Source organism: Saccostrea echinata, unplaced genomic scaffold (genome assembly GCF_033153115.1).
Source record: "Saccostrea echinata isolate AGI-Se365-2 ecotype Australia unplaced genomic scaffold, CSIRO_AGI_Sech_v1 ptg000023l, whole genome shotgun sequence".
Classification (NCBI taxonomy): domain Eukaryota; kingdom Metazoa; phylum Mollusca; class Bivalvia; order Ostreida; family Ostreidae; genus Saccostrea; species Saccostrea echinata.
The window spans coordinates 10908920-10934528 of record NW_026889772.1 but is presented as its reverse complement, the minus strand read 5'-3'; the positions used below and the strand labels follow the sequence as shown (position 1 = coordinate 10934528).

At 32.8% G+C, this 25609-nt stretch overlaps 1 protein-coding gene and 1 long non-coding RNA gene across 3 annotated transcripts; both read right to left on the bottom strand.

Moving 5' to 3' along the window:
• Positions 1-8787: 8787 nt before the first annotated feature.
• On the bottom strand, positions 8788-9415 carry LOC133191467 (uncharacterized). Its single transcript, XR_009721695.1, has 3 exons — positions 9339-9415; positions 9030-9082; positions 8788-8899 (listed from the first exon to the last, which is right to left on the bottom strand). It is a non-coding gene; the product is annotated as an uncharacterized LOC133191467 (long non-coding RNA).
• A 7813-nt stretch (positions 9416-17228) lies between these two features.
• LOC133191466 (uncharacterized) lies at positions 17229-19266 on the bottom strand. Of its 2 annotated transcripts, XM_061327218.1 has the most exons (3): positions 19131-19266; positions 18100-18214; positions 17229-17679 (listed from the first exon to the last, which is right to left on the bottom strand). In XM_061327218.1, exons 1-3 carry the CDS (start codon positions 19189-19191, stop codon positions 17325-17327), a joined length of 531 nt encoding a protein of 176 aa, XP_061183202.1. In that variant the 5' UTR covers positions 19192-19266; the 3' UTR covers positions 17229-17324. The 2 variants fall into 2 exon arrangements, with proteins under 2 accessions (XP_061183202.1, XP_061183201.1); XM_061327217.1 differs by lacking the exon at positions 19131-19266 and having other exon boundaries at positions 18100-18335.
• Between the last annotated feature and the right edge of the window lie 6343 nt (positions 19267-25609).

Genomic DNA, 25609 nt, shown 5'->3' with positions numbered 1-25609 from the left:
ACTACTCCTCACGGATAGGCCAGCAAATACAAAACGATAGCATTTCCAGAGAATTGACTAGTATATTCTATCGTCTCTAGATGGTAATATGGGTTATAAAATAGACATTGAACGCTTATACCTATTACTTAACTTTTTCATATTTTATTTTTTCAAATAGTATTCTCGCAATGCCACCTTTCTGAAATATTAATCTGTTACTTTCTAAGCAATAAGAAGTCACAGTCAGTCTTGCGTATATTCCAGAACTACTTAATTATTTTCTATTTTGTTAAAAATAACATTTTTATTGTAAACACAAGTACTCTGGAATTGATATTAAGAAGATGCTTGAGTTTCTGATTGACAATATTTATGTGGGTTTTTTGGAGACCAGGTCTATCAACAATCTATTGGAATTCCCACGGGTACCAATTGCCCTCCCCGTTATTAACAGACCTATGTTTGTATTCATATGAAGCAGAATTTCTCCAAAATCTTAAACGAGAGAAGAAAACACTTGCTGTGGCCTTCAACTCGACATTTATAGATATATCGTCGACGTATTGTCAATGAACAATGGTTATTTCGATTCTTATGTCGATACGATATATCCCGGTGAGCTTGAACTAAGATATACCACAAAGTCTGACATATCTGTTTCATATTTGGATATTTTACTAGAAAAAGATGTGAATGGTTATCTAGCAACAAAGCTTTATGATAAACGGGATGACTTTAACTTAACAACCGTCAACTTCCCTTACTTATGCAGCAATATACCTTTATCACCTGCATACGGGGTTTATATCTCTCAGTTCATTTGATACGCAAGAGTATGCTCTACGACCAGTTTCTAAAACGAGGTAAGTTATTGACAAACACGTTGATGAAACAAGAATATCATCGGTCTCGTTTAAAGTCAGCATTTCGTTAGTTCTATGGTCGATACAATGACCCCTGTCAACAAATACAATCTATCATTCAGTCAAATGCTGACTGACGTTTATTATACTACTTTTTAGGTCATTATTAACACACTGAATTGTCGACGGATTTTTCCGTTATATCCCAGTATGTGTATCCTGAAATATAAAAATTCCTTAATTATACTTTTTTGTTGGACCTTTTCGATAACATGGGTATTTTGCGTAAACGAATCGAACATGCAGCCTTGAGTTTCTACCAAGGGAATTTCAAATGTAATATTACGAGCTTTTATTTGAGAAATACCTCATCTTTCAATGAAGTTATATGGGAAGACTTAATATTAACGTTGTCTTTGGGAAATGGGTTAGTAGACTATATACGATTTAATATAATTATTAAGAAATTCATATCATGCTAGACTCAATACCATTTAAGATTTCAATATATAATTTACAGTGATACAGAAAAGGTACAGTCTAGAAAAATGATCTAAGTTTCCTATTTTGATAGATGCTTTTAAATGTTATATCCTTTTTATTTTGGATAAAGCAGAGTGCAAGGTTGGATATCCTTGAGTTTTATGCATATGATGTATCTTATCTAATACAAAGTTATGTAAATCATGAGGAAATATGAGTCCAAACTCATTCTTTTCTTCAGCAATAGTCATAACGTTTATCATAAAGCTTAGTTGTAAGGTTACCATTAACGTCTTTTCTAGTAAAACATCCAAATATGAAACAGATGTGTCAAACTCTGTGGTATCTTTTATTTCAAGCTCACTGGAATATATCGTGTCGAAAGTCAGTTAGCACTTGACTTAATGATAGATTGTATTTGCTGACAAGGTCATTGTATCGACCATAGGACTTGCAAAATGATGACTTTTAAAAGACTGTTGATATTCTTGTTTCGTCAACTTGTTTGTCAATAACTTACCTTGTTTTAGAAATTGTTCATAAGTAGAACATGCTCTTGCGTATCGAATGAACTGAGAGATAAAAACCCCGCAGGTGATTAAGGTATATTGCTGCATAAGTAAGGGGCTTAAAAATCCCTGGAATTTTTAAGAATCAACATCTAGAATCCGCCCTGTATCTTTGTTTGTAAGGATTTTTATCGAGCTTTGGAATCCAGTATAGATATGGTAATTCAAATTTATTTTGATTGTTGTGAATGATAAAATATTTTTTGATATATATGTATAATATTTTAAAATACATGTATTCAAAACTGACATATAAAAATCCATTTCCTACCAAATAATTCAAAATCTCCATCTCCATCTTCATCTTTAGATTATATTCAATTATTACTCTGGGTGGTTGCCATCTTAAGAAATATTATTATAATTTTTACATCCTCTGAAGTTTTTCTCCTTTATTCTTATGAAAACCATTGTCGTTTATCAGTCAGTAAAGACCACTAAATATATCACCTGTACAGGTTTCTTGAGCAGTAGCTCTTCCATCAATGAAACGTACAATGACGTACATACCAATAATAAAATATTTTATCTACTTAATCTTACTTTAGTTGATTATCTGTATAGATATAAATGTAAACAATAAAATGCCTTTCTTTGTTTGTTAGTATGGGAATTAACGTGCATTAATGCATAACCCGCAAAAGCGGTTAAAATAAATAAAATTTATGTTAACAAGTTGTATTATACGTATTAATAGATCAAACAAGTATTAATTGTGTAAATAATGTGAATAAATGTTACTAAAACACATAAAAAGTACGAGTTAATGTAGCACTATTTCCTATATTTAGAAAATGAAATCAATGCACTTACCTTGACTCGTACTCACATCATTGCTTTCCAGTCTGTTATTTGGGCCACTGGCTACAATTAATTCAGATCAGAAAGCGTAATTTCAACTTGATGGCGGAACAAACATTATTTATTATTTCGGTGTACGTATTTTTTTAGGAACACATATAACTTAGGTTTTAAAAAAATAATAAAAAAAAAAAGATATAAATATTTTGATTCTCATGCATGTCTAAGGATCTTTTCTTACACTGCTTGTTAAGTACAATTTCTCTCACTTGCAATAAATTATAAAAATTTTATATTTTGTCTAGCGACAATGATGCGTGCATACTTTATATTATTTTTTTTTTCAGAATGTATTTATGATATTTTAGTTAAAGGAGGAGATGGAACATAAAATACATCGTTAATTACTATGGCTGGGGACATATTTAGCCCCTTATTTGAAGACCTTTAAAACACCAATGTATTGTAGTTAATCATAGTAAATAAGAACTTTACGTAAAAAAAAACAATTTGTTCAAATCATGACTCCTGAGGGTAGGGTGGGGCAGCAATGGGCGATCTTTTTTACATAGGAATATATATATAAAATTCTTTCAACATCCTCTCAAAGACCACCAAGGCATGATTAAGGTATAACCTCGGCTATAAGTCGGGTTTTTTTTTTTTTGGAGTTCAATTTTGGTCCAAAACTCTATGTCTGACTTATAGGCGAGTCATCTAAAATGTACTGTATTTTTTCACAATTCAACGATTATCGTTGACAAATGTCCGGACATATTCTATTATAAATGTATTCTAAGATTAAGCATAAAGTACAAGTATGTACATATTTTGATAATTTTATTTTCCTCTAAAGTGTATATTATTTATTTCATTAATTATTAAAAAATATTCCTTTAATTAACTTGTTACTTACTGTAAATCTATCGTTTATTGGCAACATTGAATTGCAAACCCATATAATACGTTCAGCATTAATGTACCGTTCGTAATATTTTTGACAGCGGATTTAATATTGTTATAATAATATATAATTCAGTATATTATTCTTGACTCTATTAAAAGTCGATTGTCTATGAAAATGTTTCCCTTGTGTGGTACAATTTTTTTCGGGGCGCGTTCCACTAAATAAACACGATGTCAGATAAGGGATACCTGTAATGTTAGAGACAATAATTGTCAATGATAGACCAAATATAGCGTTTATAAATCAAAGAACAATAGATATGGCTTGGACATTGAGCACCTCGTAATTAAATATCATCGAAATGTTGCTAGACTCGTACCATTGTTCATCACCATGCCAAAGAAACGGTGTATAAAATATACAAGAAAAGGGATTCAACTCTTAAACAAAACAGTATAGAAAGAAAATGGTAGTGGTTTGGTTTGTTGAAAAATAAAATATGAATTACCAATGTCATATCCCAACATATTATTTGAACACATGTAAATACATTAGAGTATTGATATGTTTATAAGTGAAGAAAAGAAGATTCAATGTCGGCATTTCTCAAAATATTATTTGAAACACAGGTTAAAACATTAGAGCATTGATTTGAAATTATCCACCGATTGTGGCAAAAAGTAGTACCGACTTATAGGCGGGTCAATGTCAAATCCCTCCAAAATAATCTCAAAAAGCACAACCGACTTATAGGCGAGTAAATACGGTATTCATATTTATATGGAAGCATCCATACTAAGGTAGTGTAGATTCAAGCTTCTTTAAATAATGTACCCCGGGGTAGGTAGTTTCACATAGGACAACATATGAACAATATTGGGGAAAAAAACCCTTTTTAAGACCATCAAAGCCAGTCATTTTCATATGGAAGCATCTTCCTGTAGAGATTAAAGTTTGCATATCCCCGGGATAGGAAAAAAAAAGCTTTCAAAATCCTCTTCTCAATAACAACAGAGACATGATTATTTTCTTATTGATGAAATATGTGGAGATAACGAACAGTATTCGAGCTCAAAAGTCCATTAAACATTACAAAATAGGAGCAGAGCAAACATGGACCTCTAAGACATCAGAGGTGGGATCAGGTGCCATAGAGGAAGGACAATCCCCTTCCAACCGGTCACATCCTCCGTGTGCTTGTCATGATCGGGAAATAGAAAAAAAAATCCGTCGACAATTCAATGTGTAAATAATGGCCTAACAATTAGAATGAAAAAAGTCAGTCAGCATTTGACTTAATGATAGATTGCATTTGCAGACAAGGTCATTGTATCGAAGCATCCTCAGGTAATACGTTTCATTTTTAAGCATTATAAAATATATTTTCTATTTAATTCGAACATTGTTTATAGTTTATAATCTTCTCAGTCAAATTATGTGCATTTGTTATGAAATACTTAATTTCACGTTATAGAAAAAACTGTAGCTTATTTAAACAACATATTCATATTTCTCTTCACTGGAATATATATCACATTTCTGACATTTTGACATTATCTTGTTTTGTTTTTATATCTAGTTTTATCTGAAAAGCTCAAAGTAAAAGTTTTCTCTTCATATCATCAATATGAATAATTAACATGTTAACCTAAAGTCAATGGACAAAAGTATTCGTCATTTTCAAAATGGCATCGCGTTGTTTACGTTCACAACGGGAGTTTTAATCGGAGATTTGTATACTTAAAATTAAAGACACTTACCTAATATTTGGTCAGATTTCCCTTCATACGGATTACTTTTTTAATCCGGTCTGAAATGGATGCGTAGAGGCTGCGAACATATTCCACGAGGATATTTTCCCACACTTGTCTAATTGCCTCAAACAGCTGATCGCGACTTTCAATAGTTGCGGACATCCCTTTGAGCTCTCTTTTGATCTTTAACCAAATGTTTTCAATAACATTTAATTCTGGATATTGAGCTGGCCAATCTGTGCAGTTAATATTATTTTCGGTTTTGTAGTTCTTCACTATGAGGGCCCTATGTACGAGGGTTGTCCGGTAAAATCGTGGACAAGTTGTGTAGATTGAAAAATATTCATCACTGCGTTCTAAATCTTTCACTACTTTTTAGTACATTTTTCATCAACATACATAGCAAATTTCAAATAGATATCTGCTCAAATAAACAAAATATGAGACTTAATGTTATGTGTGGTATCGCCTTACGGCGCACGGGTGATAACATCAAAGTATCTAAAGCAGCGTCACGTTTCTTCTTTGCTAAACAAAAGTTGGATAAGCCTCACTTAAATCCGGGGATTTTCTTGCTGCACATACTTGATTTTCCCTTTATTCCTCCATAAACAGCCGAGGAACCAATCGCGCACACACATAGGACCTTCTGAAGATTCATTAATTAGTTATGGACAATACTCTCACTATCATTCAACTAAATAGGCTATCTTATATCGACGGTCTACAGTGTCAGCGCCTTTTAATATTGCCAGTAGCTTTCTGTCCGTATGTTTTGTTCTACCCGGGGATCCGATCAAAAAACTTCCGTTTAGAAAACTCCCATTTCACTCGTATACTAAAGATCTAGTGATATTTTTATATTTTTTTTCCTTCTGTTGTCATTTAAAGTTTCTTAAGGTGTCATTACTACATCTAAATCAAACTGAACTGCTCTCCGGTGCGCCGTAACGTCACCAAACGTAGCCATTTTTTGTATGTTGCGATTACCACTTTCCCATTTCAAATGCTCGGGAAACTGCCAAAAATTAAGCAAATGCCTTGTATTTTACAAAAGACGAAATAATAGATAGTGGATTGAAAATAGGATAATTTTTACCCCAACCTTATCTATTTAACACTTTTATTTTGAAATAATACTCGTGTATTCGCTAATGAAACCCTCGTTTTTTAATCGTGCTTCGTAGGACCGTACCCTGTGTACATTCAAGCATAATAAAATCTTTATTTTTGTCTATATTTTATAAAAAAAAAATTAAGCTTCACTTAAATATGATGAATAAACATTTTCTGAAATTTTTCGAGAAAAACGCTTTGTCCACGATTTTACCGGACAACCCTCATACAGGGGCATTATCGTCTTGGTAAACATAGTCTTTGTTCGGAAAATGTCTTGCAATTACTGGCCAAAAATTATTATCAACTATTTCCAAGTATTTAAGTACATTTATATTACCTTCGACAGGTACAACAGTTCCCATGCCAACAAAACACATGCATCACCAGATCATTAGTGATATTCTCCTTTTCGATGGGGGACAAACCAAATGGGGCTGTTAGCTTCATCGTCCTTTATCCACAGGCCCGTAGGAAGCAATTTCACTTTGAGGGGGCACAATCATACATTTTCAGTTGAGGGGACACTATCGACTCCAAAATTCCTTGACAAGCAAAAAAAAAAAAAAAAAAAAAAAAAAAAAAAAAAAAAAAAAAGGTCATCAGACGTTATTAATGAGGGGGCACAAGCATGTAGTAGCTATGTTTTCTATAGTATTCTATATATCGGCAAAATTATTGGGGGGGCACGGCCCCCCCGTGCCCCCCCCCCCGGTTCCTACGGCCATGATCCATACATATACACGGTTATCTGTTTCGATAACCATCTGACTCTCATGAAAAATGTCAAATCAGTAAAAGTATCCCTTCTGTTTGCTTTAGCGAGACGACTCAGCTTCATCTTGTCACGAGTTGTAAAAAAAAAGGCGACGGCCAGATCTCGGCAAGTTTTCGACATTACCCAGTCTATCCAAAATACTCACAATTATCGACCTATGTATATCAAGCATCCTCGCCAGTTCTGATTTATACGGGTTATGATTTGCAGATTTTGTAATCATTTATTTTACCTCGGTGCTTAACTCTTCCGATTTTCGCCCCAAGTTTTCAAACGATGTTTTTCAGTGTTTACAGACACACAAATGACTGAATGGCGTCAAAAAATCGTGACGTAAATTCTCTAGTCTCTTTATTGAAAATTTAATTCTATTTCGTTTGTTCTATAAATAGAGCGAGTAAAAAATAGTAGAGATATGCATCGCGATTCACGCAACGCCAATCAAAATGACGAATACTTTTGTCTATTGACTGTATATTTGTCCCCCGCGTTCACTTTAAGTGGGGGATATTAATTTGGGTCTGGCCATCCTTCTCTCTTTCTCTCTCATTCTGTGTGTTATACTTTTGTTTCCGGACGATGTATCTAAAATCCTTGCAGCTTTTGTAATAATTATTTTTATAACAACTACCTATGGCCTTAAGAAGACCCCTATTGATCTTGATCAAATGATGAATGGTCAGAAATTCATACATTCTGTCATTTCCGGACGATATCCAAAAAGGCGTTTGAGCTTCTGCAATTAAAATAATATCATACCTCCATTTTGCCTTAAAAAATACTTACTGATTTTGAGGTCAAAAGATTTAAAGTCAAAAGTAAAAAAAAATACATATATACGTATATGCAAAAAAAAAAAAAAGAATTGAGATGATAACTCTAGTTGTCTTTGAGCTATAATAACTTCCAGTGACTTAAAGAAAACTCTATTGACTTTAAGCAAAAGGTCGAATCCAAACATTGCAAAAAATAGATTACTGATGATAACTTTATTTTCTTTCACATCATAACTCCAAATGACAAAAATTAAATGCTCATTGATTTTATGGTCAAAAAGGTCAGGGTCAAAAATCCATATCTTGCATAACATAATTTTTTTTTGGGGGGGGGGGGGGGGTGCGGATAACTTTAATTTTCTTTGAGATTTTGCAATGAAACCCAAGCCTTTAATAGATATGATTTTAAAAAAAAGGTAAGACTCCTACTGATTTAGTTCAATTGATCAGAAACCAAGGTCAGAAATCCATATATCAAATAAATAGTTTTCAGATAACTAGTTCTCTGAAAGTTTTTGCAATGAAACGTAAGGTCATATTCTTTTTTAAATTCAAAAATACCCCTGTTTATTTTTAGGTAAAAAGTGAAAAGCCAAGGTCGCCTTTTCTATCTAAATCTGCATTTTATTTTAGTTATTCCAACCTTTTCTTTTTCCCTGAATTAGCTAGTTTTCAATTGACCTCTAATAGTGATCATTGTGTTGATTGTTTACTTACCATTCCATGTACATTTGACATTATTGGTAACACATCCTGCGTACGGATCGCAAGTTTCTGTTTCGTTACACCTACATTCTTCTTTACATAATTTTCCATAAAATCCAGATGGACACTTTGTAGAACAATCTTTTCCGTAGAACCCAATACATTCTGTTACAAATTAAGTAAATAATGGCATGGTAAGCTAGAGAACATGAAACGTAAAAAGGAGAAATATCCGCTTACAACGTTTTAAGTAAAATTCTACACAAAGTAAGGAAAAACATTTCTTACTACTCACCTGTACATGTATTTTCAATTTTTATGTAACCGGAACAACAATTTACAGACGGACTGAAAAATAAAAGCATTTATTAATGATATGCAAAGAATAGAAAACTATCAGCAATTCAATATAATGAAAAGTTTAAACGATGCTTTGGTAAGGAAGTTTTACAATTGTGTGCAAAAAAGTATGGTACATTTTAATTTAAAATTGCACCGTTCTTATAACATGATTTATATCCCGTATTTATGTGTAAGAACAGGAAGAATGCTCCTATACACACTACATAGACGAATAAATCTCGGAAATAAAAAGACAACTTACTTTAGATGTCCAGTTCCACATCCCTTGTCGTTACCAACACCCAATCCCACATTTAGGACTAGAGTTATCGAGCAAGATAGGAGTATGTCCATTATGTTGATTCTACATCTGAATGTAAATGTATTCGATATTTTGATTACATTTTCCTTATTTTAAAAAAAACAGGAAGATATTCTGAAATATATATTTGTAATTTATACAGCTCAGAAAAACTCTGAATTGTATGAACGTGAAGTGCTTTATGTGATGTAAGTTTGTACATATCCTGTAACAGTCACCAAAGTGTCTTTCTGATTATCCAGGATATTAATCTTTCTAATCCCTAAATAAACTGTAAATATGACTTACTGGTGCCAGTGACATTTGAAAAATGGTACTTGAATGCAATTCAGAAAAATAATGTTACTCTTTTCAATTAGATTGACTTGTTTTACAACTTACTGGTGCCAGTGATACTTGAAAAGTGATAGCCTGATGCAGTTGAGAAAAAAAATACTATTATTCAATTCTTTTTAATTGCAGGTATCAGATAATTTAAATATCTGATGCTTCGTACAAACTTTGCACATAAGAACAATAATATGGTGTTAAAAGTGATACGATAAATTTAATTTAAGGATGAGTAAGTTATGCCATGAATGGAATTCTTTCAGATTGCAGGTATCAGATACTTTATATATTTAATGTTTCATGCAAAGGCTGCACATAATAATTACATTGGTATGATGTTAAAAGTGATAAAAGTAATTTAAGGGTGAATGTTAGTTATTATATGTGTGGAAGTAGTTCTGAAACATTTTACTCTTTATTGTGTCTAAAATATTGTATACAAAGGCACCTAAACAAACTTCTATTAATTTGTAATTACTAATGCTTTTTTCTTTAGAGCTTATTTTAAATGGAGACACTTATCTGAATAGCAACTAGAATGTTGCAGTATTTAGAACTATACATGAACTAATGCTATCCACGAAGGGATTTTTTTTATTATTTGTTTTCTTTTAATCTTCAAACTACATAACTAAAATATATTCATGTATTTTGTAATGTTTTGTAATCGTTCAAAACTGTTTGAGGGGCATTCAATTTTTTGTTCCAATCTATATTACAGCAACAGTCACAAAATGAAAAATTAAATTATTTATTGCATTCCTTCAAAAGAATCTCCCTGATATTTAATATAGAGCTGAAGTCGTTTAATCAAGTAAATAAATAAATTGTGGTACACTCCTCAAATACTGAAAAAATAGTAAGCCCAGCGCTTTACACGATAGAAATTTCCTTCAAGGGAGTACTTCTTTTAGTTTTGGAAGTAGGAAAAAGTCACATGGAGAAAGATAAGGGGAATATGCAGAACATTGCAGTTAAAGGAATTTTTGACGCCGTAGATAGTCCTGTATGATTTTTGCTTAATGGACAGGAGCATTGCCATGCAGAAGTTTAATGCCTCTCAAGTCAGTATTTGGCCGTCTTTTGTTGTAAAATGTATGAATATTCATGAATGAATGTATATCTTCATTCTCTTTGCAATCCAGACCTGATTTTTACGTTTCTTTTAGGCTGGAAAATGTGAACCCACGTTTTATAACCTGTAAACGATCTGACTCGGGTTTCCTATTTTCCATATCTGAAATATCTTCAATAGTTTTTGGCACATATGTAAACGGTCTCTTTTCTGCTATTTCATGCGCGGATCTAGAGGGGGTGGGGGGGGGGGGTTCCGGACCCCCATCCCCCCTGGAATTTGCAGAGTTACTACTCTGGGTAGGGAAAGAAATTTAGGGGGGGGGGGGTATTTTGCCTGTCAAGAATTTTTAGGTTTGAATTTTTTTTGACTGGGGTGCCCCCCCCCCCGAAAAAAAATTCCTGGATCCGCTCCTGTATTTGGTAAAAACATACGGAATCGACCTTGATTTCGACCTGAATTTTTTTTCGTTTCGGTACTTTGATTTGAATCTTAAAATGTTAAAATCACTACCTTTTGAAATTCCAACACTTCTTGCTATTTCTTTGATAGTAGGTCATGCATCTTTTTAAAGAATATCAAGGGTTTTGGAAACATTACTTTTGGTGACTACATGTACACTTGGCGGTTTTGCAGAATGTTTGTCATCGGAAACACGTACTCTGCACTTTTTAATTTGATAACCAATCTGTACTCCCTTGTTTGAAATAACAGACCCAACATATATCCGAATAATTTTCTTAAAATATTTCACTTTATTCTAAACCAAGGGTTCAGCGAGTAAGAATGTAGCTTCTAATCTCAATTGACTCCGGACTTTGTGTTTTACCCATACTTGACATCTAGTGTATTCGGGTAGATCAATTGCAATTGTAAGCATGTGCGACCGCAAGGCAAAAATATGTTTTTCTGAAAATTCCATATCCTCTATATGTCTGAGGCCCGTAGAAAACATTTTCAGTTTGGGGAAGGGGGGCACAGCCATACATTTTTCAGTTGAGGGGCACTATCAACTACAAAAATTTCTTGACCAGCAAAAAAAAGGCCATCACATCAGACGTTTTTATTGAGGGGGCACAAGCATATAGCATCTTTGTTTTCTATAGTAATCTATATACATGTATCGGCAAAATAATTGGGGGCAGCCCGTGCCCCCGGTTCCTACGGCCATGTGTCTATGGATAATTATCACTGAAAATCTCTATGGCAGTATAGCTTATATTTTAAAATATGTACATTTCAATTTGTCAAACTTACAAAGGAATAATAGACATTAATATAATCCCATAAACATTTATCTCTCTTATCAGTGCATCAATGAACCATAACTTTTTAATCTAATATGTATATATATACATGTCATGTGATATTTCTTGTTTTCGAGAAAACAGAACACTACAGATTAATCATGAAAAAGTGAACATAACGATCAATAATATAATTCATGTCAAAAATATAATAAAACAAATCTGTGAACATCAAACACGAACCCCTGAAATTCAAAAGGTGGGATCAGGTGCCTAGAAGGAGTAAACATCCCCTGTTTACCGATCACACCCAACATGAGACCTTTGTATTGATTAGGTAGACGGGACATTCTCAAGTCAAATTTGGTATCAAAAAAGATCTAACAATTGGTATTAAAGCAATGTGAGCTGCAACTTTGATGACAGAAATTTTTGTTGCAAATTGTAATTTACTATTTCAATGACAGAAAAAAAGAATGTTTGTGAATTTCTGTTGTTCATATTTTCGATGGAAGGACTATTTATAAGCTTTGATTGAAGCAAAATTATATTATTGACGTCCTGTAAAATAATGATTTCTTATACAATACTATATAATATATTCCTTTATTCTGAAACAATTTGATACTTTTTTTCTGTCTAATTGATCAAAAAGGTTTAATTACATACAAATTAATCATAATAACACATTTTATCAGCAAAATAAAATTCTCATAAATGCAGCTCATATTGCTTTAAACACGCCAACCAAAATACGACCCAATGAAAGGTATTATTTATTTACAAGGTCATAACCATAGAATTTATGAAATGCTGACTTTAAAACAAGATCGTTGAAATCCCTACAACATCATCTTATCTATCAGTAGGCTGCCTCTGTTTAATCCATGATCGTACTTAAAACATGCACCTGAGCATCGAATAAGCTGGGAGACGTAAACACGATATGCAGGTGAGAGTGGAACATTACTAAATAAATAAAGAATGTTGACAATGGAAAAGTTGAAGTCATCTCGTTTGTCATACAATTTTGTTTTTAGTTGGCCCTTATCGTCTAAAGTCAGTAAATGTCCAAATATGAAACAGATGTGGCAGATTCTGTGGTGTCTTTTATTTAAATTCACTTGGATATAGCGAGTCGACATATGAATGGAAGTAATTATTGTTAATTGATAAAATGTCGTCGATATATCTGAATGTCGAGTTAAAGGCCACAGGAAGTGGTGTTTTCTTCTCATGTAAACTTTTTTTTAACAAATTTTCTTCTTGGGAATATAAATAAAGGAGCACAATTAGTGCCCAATGGACTTCCAACAGTCAAGGATCGGCCGAGGCATGGCCAACAGTCCCCCGATCATCGCTCGCTCAGCCGCGGTTTTATTTTCACAGTCGGTCAACATTTACGAAAACCAATTCCCAAATGTCGACCGACCAACGACCGACTTAACAAACTGTCTGCCGCGATAGTCAGACGATTATCGAAGGTTGGTCAACGGACTATTTCAATTGACGGGGTCGGCCACTGACGCAGAAAAAAATTATAACATGCATGGCCCGAGAGACACAAAATTGGTCGGTTGATGAAAGAAGAGGTAAAAATCGGGCAAGATAACGTCTAATGAACTGCCGACTGTCGTCCGAAGAATCGTATTTTTGCCTCAGGCCATTGGTCGTTTTTGGAAAAGTGACTGGGATTTAAATTACCCAACCCAATTTTTACTCTTTCTTAATTATCTCCCATTTGAAGAAGGTGTGGCCCTTCGTTTGAACAAACTTGAATACACCTTACCCAAGGATATCTTTGCCAAGTTTCGTTGAAATTGGCTCAGTGGTTCTGGAGAAGAATATGAAAATGTGAAGTTTACAACGACGACAACAGACGACGACAGACAACGGACAAAATTGTGAGAAAAGCTTACTTAAACCTTCGGTTCGAGTGAGCTAAAAACTGCAAAACTATGTTTCAAAAGTTGCCAGAAAAAGCGACGTAGGCCATTCTTAGCCAACGGAACAGCGTCCAATCATAAAATTATTTTAATATGGTTGAATGGAAGTCAGAGAAAATATTTAATCAAAGAACTTGCAAGATTTGGAATATATTTAGTTTGATTTGAAATTGGTATAAATGATTATTCAACGGTGTGAACAATTTTGGAGACACTCCAAGAAGTGGAAAACCAGTATTATCTGGCGATAATATGATATCCCTATTCACGACGTTGTTATAGATCTAGCGCAACATCGGACTGGACTGCACAGCCTTTGAATATAAAGTGTTTATACTGATGACGCTCGTAAATAATTGAAAATTGAAAATGAAATCAATTATAGTCTATAAATGAATATTATTGCACACACTTGTCTGTGTGGCATAAGATTAAAAATATTGTGTATGTCCATGAATATATGAAAAAATTCAAAATCCAAATTTTTGACGTTATCATGAAAATAGCTTTACGTCAGACTGGGCCGTGCGGCTTTCATAAACAAAGTATTTACACCTATGAAGATCATAAAATTGTGTGCATTGTTTTAAATTTTACACATTTGCTAAGTTGTAGTCTATATTGATATAATACAGTACCAGTGGGGTAATAATTTATTTAATTATAGCATCTGTCCACGAACTTTATGGACAACCCTCATGTAAGACCCTCATGTAAGACTAATACCGTGTTACTTTTTATTATTTGAAAGGAAAACTTGTCAATGAACAACTTATGAAAATATGCCCTTATTAAACAATAAAATAACCGTTAGGTCTAAGTTAACAAACGTTCAACGAGTAGTATTTGTTTGTGAACGGTGTTAACCAGGACGCGTCATTAAAAGTGCTTGGACACAGATTTGAAATTAATATTTTCTCATATTTTCTGTATGATTTCATGACTTATATGTTGCTATAGCATTTCATACTAAAATATAATAAAAATCTTATTTCATATCGAAGTTATAAAACTTCAAATTTATGGACGCGTTGGATTGACATATCCTTGCGCTTTCACATATTTTAATTTTATTCTTAATACTTAAGAAAAGTGGCAATTTTGTTGTGTATTAATGAAAAATATTAAAACTATAACCCAGAAAATTCAGAGTAGAAATGTTCGAAAGCAAAACCCACTCACAGTATATTTAATTCCGTGCTTCGTGGTGTGTGCAGAGTTTAACAATTGAACACACCCGGTGAATCGTAAACATTAACAATAACAGAGCTCGTGCCCTCCTTACAAAAACAGTTTACGTTTCACGGGTGTGTTCAATTTGTTAAACTCTGTACACATCACAGAGCACGGACTGACAATACTGGTGAGTTCGTTTTGCTTTCGAACATTTCTACTCTGAATTTTCTGGATTATAGATGTAATATTTTTTCATTAATACTTAACAAAAGTGCTTCTTTTCTTAAATATTAAGGATAAAGTTAAAATTTGTGTACGTGCAAAGATGTGTTAATCAAAAGCGCCCAGGAATTCGTAGATCCAAAAATTTTCAGATAAAATAAGTTTTTGATTATATTTTCGTGTGAATTCTATTGCCTTGTATAAGTCGTGATATTATACAGAAAATTTGAGAAAATATCAAGTTTAAATCTGTGTCTAAGCACCTTTAAACTACCTATACATGTATGTGGAGACGTACAGCACAAGAGTCGGAAGTTTTTATCGTATCAAAAATCGGAAAAAATGCTTCCATCCTGTACTTAAAAAACCATGATGGCAACGCATTTTTGGTGTGGCCCACCTAACAGTAAACAAAGTAAAAACATTCCAATCTGATTGAGGGCTCCGGCTCCGGCCTGTGTCTGACCTTTTTTCCCACCTTGACAGCTCATCTCTGACTCCACGCCACTCATCTGGAAACTCCAGAGGTGGGAATGGGTGTCAAAAATGTGAGAAAAAAAGCAGGAAACAATGAAACGTTTATTTCAGTCAGAAGAATGATTCTTTAAAAAGTCATCTAAAGTATAAGCAATTTAATTTATATTGTGTATTTTCTGTCTTTCAAATTAATGCGGAATCAGATTTGAATTGTGAGATAGGTTATTATCTTAAAAGGGTGTTTATGCCAATTTAAATATACATTTACTTTTTCTCAGGAAACACAAAACATTTGTATTGTTTTTTTTAAGTGATCTATGTTCAAAATTTCTTATTATTTTATTATTTTTCTATGGGTATACCAATTATATGCTTCATACATGTGAAAATTAATTTGTTAATTAAGGGACCATTTCTGAATTACATGAGTGGAACATGAATGTTAATCGATGTTTATTATCAAACATTTAAGGAACTGTACTCCATTCCACTCTTTGTACCCATTCCGACCGGGAAAACATATTATCCTCTTTTGAAATATTTTAATCAAGTTTGAAATCAATACTATGATTTATTCATTCCTTGTTAAAGCTAAAATGAGTCTCAGCTTATTAGTTCCTAATAAAGAATTTGCCAGAAATAGACTTAAATACAAATATTGGTTGTATTAAGAAAAATGGATAAATCTATTGTTGCATTAAAAAGTTTTCAAGACGTTGCAAAATTTGTTCTTTAATATTTTAAACTCTTCTACCACTCTTCTAAAAAATATGATTAAGATACTTGAATTTTATTTATTATTGTTAAAATATTTCTTGACAAAACGTTCTAAATTATACAAGAAGCAAACACCTTGAAGCACGATGGGTCCATGTTGGCTCTGCTCATAATATGTATTGTTTAAGGACATACGCAACGTACCTTACCTACTGATAATTTTTCAAGATATTCTTAATTCAAAATTATAGTACCATCAGATGTTCATAGACAAAAAATCAGCATGCATTACCGAGGTTTTGAATAGATTTCAATTGATGAAAATTCTTCTATACGTAATTCAAAGAAAAATATACAAAAATTACTAAACATATATCCTTAATGTTTTTTTCATTCAAATTTGTTTTAGAAGAAGTGTAAAGCACCATATATAGACATTAAAGAGTAGCACACAGGTACTTCAAGTATTGGAACTCTTCAACTCCAGGGAAAAAGCCAATAAAGTTCAAACTATGTTGCAAATTCCTTAAATAGACTTTGATAATGATCACTGTTCGTCTATACATTTCGTTCTTGTAATGTTCCTTAACTGAAATAATCAAATGATAGAGAAGTATATTTCTAAACAAAACCTTCTTTATATTTTATTATAACTCAACAATTATTTAAAGATTAAAATCAACCTTAGAGATTCCAAGTCATTCTTGCAAGACTATAAGGTCTTGGTTCTCTTAAATTAGGTTGTTCTGTAGAAGAAAATCGTACTTTGCATATTGACTTTGTCTTGATCTTTAGAATATACAATTTTCCTTTTATGTTCATCAACCTGTTGTCTGCTTATAATAGTTTTGCTGTATTCGTCGGCTGGTGTATCAACGATTTTGAATTTAGGAAAGTACACCCGACTGTAGTCATGTGTTTGTTTTCCGTGTACCTTATGATTAGTGTTCTCTTTCATACTTTCTGGAAGAAAATCTATATTTTCTTCAAGTTCTTCAGAACGAATCAATTGCAATTCCTGAAACTGATTAGGTGAATCTGTCGACTTGTCCATAATATTTTGGATCTCATACTTGCTGAGTCTTCGATATCTAAAGATAACTTTATCATGTTAAATATATGTAATTCTACCTAAATAGCATTTCTATTCATCTTTTGCTTAAAGCAATATGAGCTGTATTTTTTGAGAATTTTATTTTGTTGTGAGAATGTGATATAATGATATTTTAGAATGAAACTTTAACGTTTCTGAAAAATAAAATATGCGCGTCAATGTTTATAAAGAAATATTTCTGTACTAAGGGAATGCCTAATAGAATACAAGAAATCAAGACAATTGATATGTAACTTTTGTTCGAGTGTTTTTTACTAGTTTATAAACTTTTTTTTCTGAAATTATAAAGCTAATTTCATTTTTACGTACAAGAAACAAATTCACGCCAAGAAAATTGCAGTTCATTTTGCTTCAAAGAAATACTATTTAATGTTTTACACTATATCTGTCCACTCACCTGTATAAACATAAAAGTGAAATGAAAATTAAGGTAAAAATCTGCAGAACAACAAATCCCATGGCTGCATGGACAAGTAAATCACATTCCTGTATAGGGTTTGTCTCGTTGTTGCCTAAAAATATCAACAATAAAGACATACTGCCGTAAGGAACATTCTGGAGTAAGAAATGAAAGAAAAAGTGGGACGGAAGAGAATTGACTCCACTTGAGAAAAGCATAGAAGAAAATTATCCATTAAATTCAAAAAGTACCTAGCCGTTACAACTTCAAAAGGGACTATCACTTATGGATAGGCCAGTACAGTCCCGCGATAAGAACATAACATTTTCAGATAATCGAATATATTCCGTCGTCTTTAAGAACAGTTAAAGGCCGATTATGAACATAACAAAGATTATATTAGGTACACACTTTAGAATGACAAGGTGTATTTTACGTAGATCTCGTATAGACATGGTTAAGACTCATTTGATGCTAACATGTCAAATTCTTATGATAATTGATATCTTCAAACAGTATTTTCAACTCTCATATTGTCATTTTTCTTAACTATTTCATACTTGTTTACAATGAATACTGACTCCTGCACTTATGTTCATTCTAGAACAAATTAATTATTTGAATTTTGTATTTTTCACTCATAATTTGGAATTCGAAAAAAAGATGCCCATCAACTGTAAATTGAGTTCCTCAGAAGTAAGGGAAATATCTATTGTCACATACTGATGCTAATTGTTAATGAAAGTTTTTCTATAGTTAATAAGCCAAAAATTTTTGGATAATTATTGTGTACATAATATTACAAAGACTTATTTAACATTTAACCGTTTAGCAATACTATTTCATATTTTCATCTTCAATATTTGAACTATATCAGTGCACTTAACTCATATCCTTATTTCCTGGCGTGCTCCTGTTTTCACTGGCTACTGGAGAAAGCTAAATTTCAACTTAATAGAGGAATAAACCTTTTTTTTACAATGTTGTGGAGATTAATGTGTTAAATGTTCACTTACTATTCCATTTACATTTTATATTAATGTCCACACATCCCACAAACAGATTGCAGGTTTCTGTTTCTGTACACATACATTTTTGTTTGCACAATTTCCCATAAAACCCAGTCGGACACTCTATAGTACAATCTTTTCCGTAGAATCCAACGCATTCTATAACAAAGTATATTTTAGCATGGTCACTTTGGGAGAAGGTAATGTTAAAAGCATAAAGGGAATTATAGAAGATATTTTTTCCATAACTTTTTGCTTGATAGGATCCCTCGAGTTCAACTAGTAGATTTACACACTGTCAAATCAAAGCCTACTGAAATTTAACGTTTTGGCTGCCACTTCGGAATAACGTTATTCATGATATTTCGTTGCTTCCTCTTAATAATATAACGGCGCTGTGCAAGTTCGAAATCAAATTATACGTGACACTTGGATAGTCTCTGGAAAAAACGACAAATCCTTCGCGTGCTTGACAGTTATTTACGAAATTTACATCGTAAATATCCGTAGACTATGCAAAATTGTTTCATATGTTTTAAGTAGTATGTATCCAATCTGGTTAAAATTGTTTTGGAAATGATAAAATTTACTGTTTATTATTATATTTGAAAATATGACAACATTTTAAAGCGACACGGTGATGCAAAGAGTTAAAAATTGACGATTGAAACTAGAATTTTTGCATGACACATTCACATTTTGTTCCATTCCTTAAAGTTTATGTATAAGGTTTCAGAATATTGCAGGTTTCAGAACCTAAAAATCTACGGCTATGGAGGAAAAAAATGTCCATCCAATGACTAAATATTGCGTCACTTCTTCCTCCTCATTGTACGTGTGCGCAGAAAAGTTGGAAGAGTTACCATGGTCTCGAGTCCCAAGAAATGAATCTCGGTAGACCGAGGATTTTGATACAGTCTTCAAAAACGTTTATTAGAACATATTCTTCACCTTTGCAATCTCCAAGTCAATATTGTTTATAAGTTTTACGCTTAAAGTCACAAGACCTTGACATGAACGCTAATCACGATACAGTAGGTACGGCCTTTGTTTTTCAGGCACTTCCTCCTTGCTTTACAGTGAAGTCGAGTTTGTCAAAAGTTTGCTATACTCATATTTTTCATAAATCTTTCGCTTTATAATACACAAATTTTAAAAGAAACACATGATTTTGACTTATCATGTAACTTTAGATATGATGAAAGTGCTTATGTGGGTCAGAGAACCCTTTAAGTGGAATTTTTAGCGAGACTCAAATTTATCAATTTATCCATCAAAATTCGAAAGTATTTTTAGCGAAAAGTAATTTTTAGCGATTTTATAATATCCAGAAAAATAGCTAAAACCATTGATTCAGAATGAATTGTAAGCATCATTTAATTTCAGCGATATCAAAACTCCCGCTAATAATGCCAAAATTAAATCCTCGCTAAAAGTTCTGCTTATACAGTATAAATGAATGACCTGTTTAAATGACTGAAATTGAATTTTACATGAATAGTACTAAGATTAGTTCCTCAACCAAGTTTTGTTACTTACCAGTACATGTTTTGTTAATCTTTTTGTACCCAGAACAACAGAAAAGAGTCTGACTGAAAAATGAAAGGGTTTTTTTCTGTTAATAGACATTTTCAATAACAAAACTATCAGAAAAATAAGGAAAAAATTGAAACTATGCTTCGATAAATAAGTCTTGTCAGGATGGAAAAAATCAGATTTGCAAAAGATTACTTTAAAGTAATTGGATTATTTTTGCTGATTACAACATAATTTGTTCCGCGTGGCGCAGTTGTTGGAGCGTTTCCTCTGGAGTCGCGGAGTAAGGGGTTGATCCTTATGCTGCAGATTCAAATATCCCACTGCGAAACGTGGAGACCGGTCCTTCGGATGAGATCGTATAAACTGAGTAGGTGCTAGCATGAAAAAGATCTCTCACTGCTCAAAGGCCGTAAGTGCCGAGTACAGGTCTAAATTCACAGTCCTCTATCGGCAAGTGATAGCGTTCTATATGAGTGAAAAATTTTCGAAGAGACGTTAAACAAACAACATAAATTATGATATATTTTTGTTAAAATACCAATGTTCTTAACATGATTTTACCAGTTACACGTGAAAGGCCAATAGAAAAAAAACTTACTTATGATGTTCAGTTCTACACCCCTTTTCGTCGCCAACACTCAATATTACTTTCAGGACTAGAATTATCGAGCAAGATCGGAGTATGTTCATTATGCCGATTCTACATCTGAATGAAAATGTATTCGACATGTAGATTACAATTTCCTTTCATTAGAAAACAGGAAATTATTCTAAAATATATTTTGTAATTAATGGACATCATGCACACTCAGAATTGTATGTACGTGAAACTCTTTATTTGATATACGCTTGTATATATTCTATAACAGTCACGACAGTGTCTTCCTGATTATCCAAATATGAATCTTTCTAACCTCTAAATAAAAGTTACGACTTACTGATGCCAGTGACATTTAAAGAATGGTAACTTCGTGCAATTGAGAGAAATAATCTTTCTCTTTTCTATTGTATCGGATAGTTACACATCTTATGCTCTACATCTATTGTATCGGATATTTACACATCTTATGCTCTACAATTTCGCACATAATTACATTGCTATGATTTGATAGAAGTAATAGGTCTTTCACATAACTTGTAAGGCCATTATTTTCATATTAAATTAACCACGGATTTCTCTGTTTACCAAATAATGACAAAAAGCAAACGGAGCGTGTTACCAGGTATACCCGTTGATGCTTTCTTCTTGGAACCTGATCCCGCTTCTGGTGATTTTTGAGGTCTGTATTTGCTCTGCGCAGAAATTGTATTGTTTCAATGGACTTTTGAGCATTACTACTGTGCGTTTTCTTCACATGAAATATGAAGATACCGAACAGTATTCAATTTCGAAAGTCCAATAAAACGATACAAATTTGGAGCAGGGCAAACACGGACCTCAAAATTTAGAGTCGGGATCAGGTGCCATAGAGGAGTGAGCATCCTCTGCCGACCGGTTGCACCCGTTGTGTGCTCCTTGTCATGATCGGGAAACAAAAACCGGAAAAATCCGTAGACCGTTCAGTGTATAAATAATAGCCTTTCTCCTTCATTACGGTAAATTTTAGTTAGGAGTAAAGAAAGAGGCTTGGTAGAACATTTACTGGAACCCGCTATGTATCTTTGTTTGTATGGATTTTTATGAAGTTTAGGAATCCAGTAAAGGCATGGTAATTCAAATTCATTTTGATTGTTGGAGATATTAAAATTATCTTATACGGGCATATGATTTTTAAGAATTTCCTCCTTAGAAAGGGAAGTATGGGTGAAAGGTGGATTTCCACCCGTAGAATTAAATCCTAATTCCTCTAAAATACAATTCAAATAATGAGTCTTACAAACAAAGACTATGTTGTTACCAGCTTTGTCAGCTGGGACCAGTACATACTGATCGTGTTATCTATGTAATTCCTTTTTCACTTCTGAATTATTTAAGACAAAGGATAAATAGTTTTCATACAGCCCCTCAAACGCTTAATGCGAGATTTCAGCATCCATCTGATGTTTTTAATCCATTCTGAGAAAGTATCAAGGTCTTCTTTTTCTTGTTTGGTCCATCGCCTGGCGTAATTTTTCACAGAAATCATAATTTTTATAAAATTATGACGCCAGTTGAAAGAACGGGGTTCCCTAAATTTTGGCCCTTTTAAAATAAGGGATTTAGGTCCTCATTAACTATGTTGACATCACCAGTAATGACGTGTCCAGCAGGACTATAGTTGTAAGTTGAAAAAGAATATGAACACGTTAGGAGGATTATGTATCAGATGTTCGATATCTAGGCATTGTAGAGTTTTTTTGTACTTAAAAGTTTGGAAGCAAATGTCGATGTATATTTATAAGAAATACAAGGTGTGGACTTCAACTTGAAATATGGTGGAATAAAAGACTGGAAACATTTGTGATTAAGAATATAACTAATATTAACTGCGTCGAACAAACGGGTTTTTTGAGCAGTGTTATCTTCCGTAAAACGTTGCGGTTAAGGGAAAATTAGATGTTGTGAAGCTATGGCTATATCTGTCAGTTCTAAAACATTTCACTTTTTTGGCCAAAATATTGCAAGGAAAGGCACTTTCACTATTTTTTGATTTATTATTACCATCTTCATTTATCTGCAGAATCTGTTTTGCATGGAGACAGTAATTTTTTTTATTACAACCAAAATGTTCCAGTATTTAGAATTGTACATGAATTAATTCTGTCCACAAAGAAAGTTTTATGATTTTGTTTAATCTTCAAATCACAAATATATGGAGATAACGAACTGTATCCAAGCTCAAAAGTCCATTCAAACAATACAAATCAGGAGCAGAGCAAACACAGACCTGTAAAAAATCAGAGGTTGAATAGGGTGCCATGGAGGAGAGAGCATCCTCTGCCGACCAGTCACACCCGCCATGTGCTCCTTGTCATAATCGGGATATAAAGGGAAAATCTGTACACAATTCAATGTGTAAATTATGGCCTAACAATAAGTATGAAAAACATCAGTCAGCACTCGCCTTAATGATAGATTGTATTTGCTGACAAGGCCATTGTATCGACCATAGAACTTACGAAATGATGACTTTAAACGAGATTGTTGATATTCTTGTTTCATCAAATTGTTTTTCAATAACTTACCTCTTTTTAGAATTTGTTCAAACGTATAACATGCTCTTGCATATCGAATCAACTGAGAGATATTAACCCCATATGCAGGTAATGAGGTTATATTGCTGCATAAGTAAGGGACGTTAACGTTTGAAAAGTCATCACGTTTGTCATAGAGCTTTGTCGTTAGATTACCATTAATGTCCTTTTCTAGTAAAATATCCAAAAATGAAACAGATGTGTCAGACTCTGAGGTATCTTTTATTTCAAGCTCCCTGGGATATATCGTGTCGACATATGAATGGAAATAACTATTGTTAATTGATAATACGTCGTCGATTTATCTGAATGTCGAGTTGAAGGCCACAACAAGAGTTAGTTTGAATAAGATTTTGAATAAATTCTGCTTAATTGAATACAAAAATAGGTCTGCTTAAAGGGACGCAATCGGTACCCATGGAAATTCCAACAGATTGTTGGAAGACCTGGTCTCCAAAATCCACATATCAATCAGAAACTGAAGCATCTTTTTTAATATCAACTTCAGAGTACTTGTGTGTATAATCAGTATGTTTACCAAAATAATTTTGCATATTACCAATGACAAGGTAAGCAAATTTACGAGTTCCATTTTAATTGAAAAAGCAGCTGTCAATTATGTCAAAAAGCTTTAATTTATCGTGGGGAATGGTTGTATATTGAGTTTAAAAGTCGTAATATTTGATATTATTGATTTTGGTTAAATTTTGTGATTTCAAATTTTCAAAAAGTTCCCTGGAATTTTTAAGTATCTACATCTGATTTACACTATTTCTTCTCATATATATTGTTACACGGTACTCCTGAAGTTTCTCCTTCAATGCTGTTGCTATTTTATATAATGAGTAAAGAAATATGCTTGGTAGAACATTTACTGGAACCCGCTATATATCTTGTTTTGTAAGGAGTTTATGAAGTTTCGGAATCCAATATAAATATGGTAATTCAAACATCTATTAATGTGATTTTGTTATATTTTATATTTATACCTGTTTTATTTCATCTTATCTAATATTGTAAATTTTTAAACAAAAAAATATCAATCATTTACAAATAGCTGGTATCAAACTGTTTATTTGAACTATTATGTTTAAGTATTTAAAGAACATAAATATTTATAAAACCAAAAAGTTCGTATAATTTTGACCTTGTACCATGGAGAGGACTTATTCAAGAAGTGCCCGTTGTCCACTCCCATTGCATGTATGATTATCATAAATTAAATAATGTTTAAAAATTAAATTAAAAAGTAATTTCATCCATTTTTTTTCAATATTCTTTATCAAAATTAATTGATAAGAACATTAAAATTTTTACAGCCTTTGACTTTGACTTTTCCTATTTCCGTAAAGTCAGATTTCTTGACTTTGTTTTTAGCTTTTTTTTACCCCCTGCCTCCCAAAATAGAGGTATATTGTGATGGGGTTGTCCATCCGTCTATACGTGAATCGGTCCGTCCGTTACGCCTTGGGGTACCCATCTCCTATCTGCAACATTTGATTTACCACTGAATAAAATTTAATGGGACTTTTGATGATCTTCACCTTGATAAGCGATATGCAATCGCAAATGTTCAAGTATGCAAGGATTAATTTAAATGCTAAAATAAGTTTTAAATAATGATCGATTGATTGAGAATCACTATAAAGGAAACTGCTATGAATTCTAGGATAAAATAATCTCAAAAGGGAAGAAAAAAAATGAAAATTGTGAAAAAAAAATCATGAAAATCAAAAGAAAATCAAGAAGAACGTATTGTGGAAGGAAAATGACAGAAGAAAAGA

What these genes read in the sequence shown, in the direction of transcription:
- LOC133191466 (XM_061327217.1), bottom strand. Translation starts at nt 18,320, where the DNA reads ATGCTTTTCTCAAGTGGAGTCAATTCTCTTCCGTCCCACTTTTTCTTT. An exon ending in TCACTTTTATGTTTATACAG is followed by an intron (nt 17,680 to 18,099) that starts GTGAGTGGACAG and finishes AGTTATCTTTAG; the next exon opens with ATATCGAAGACTCAGCAAGT.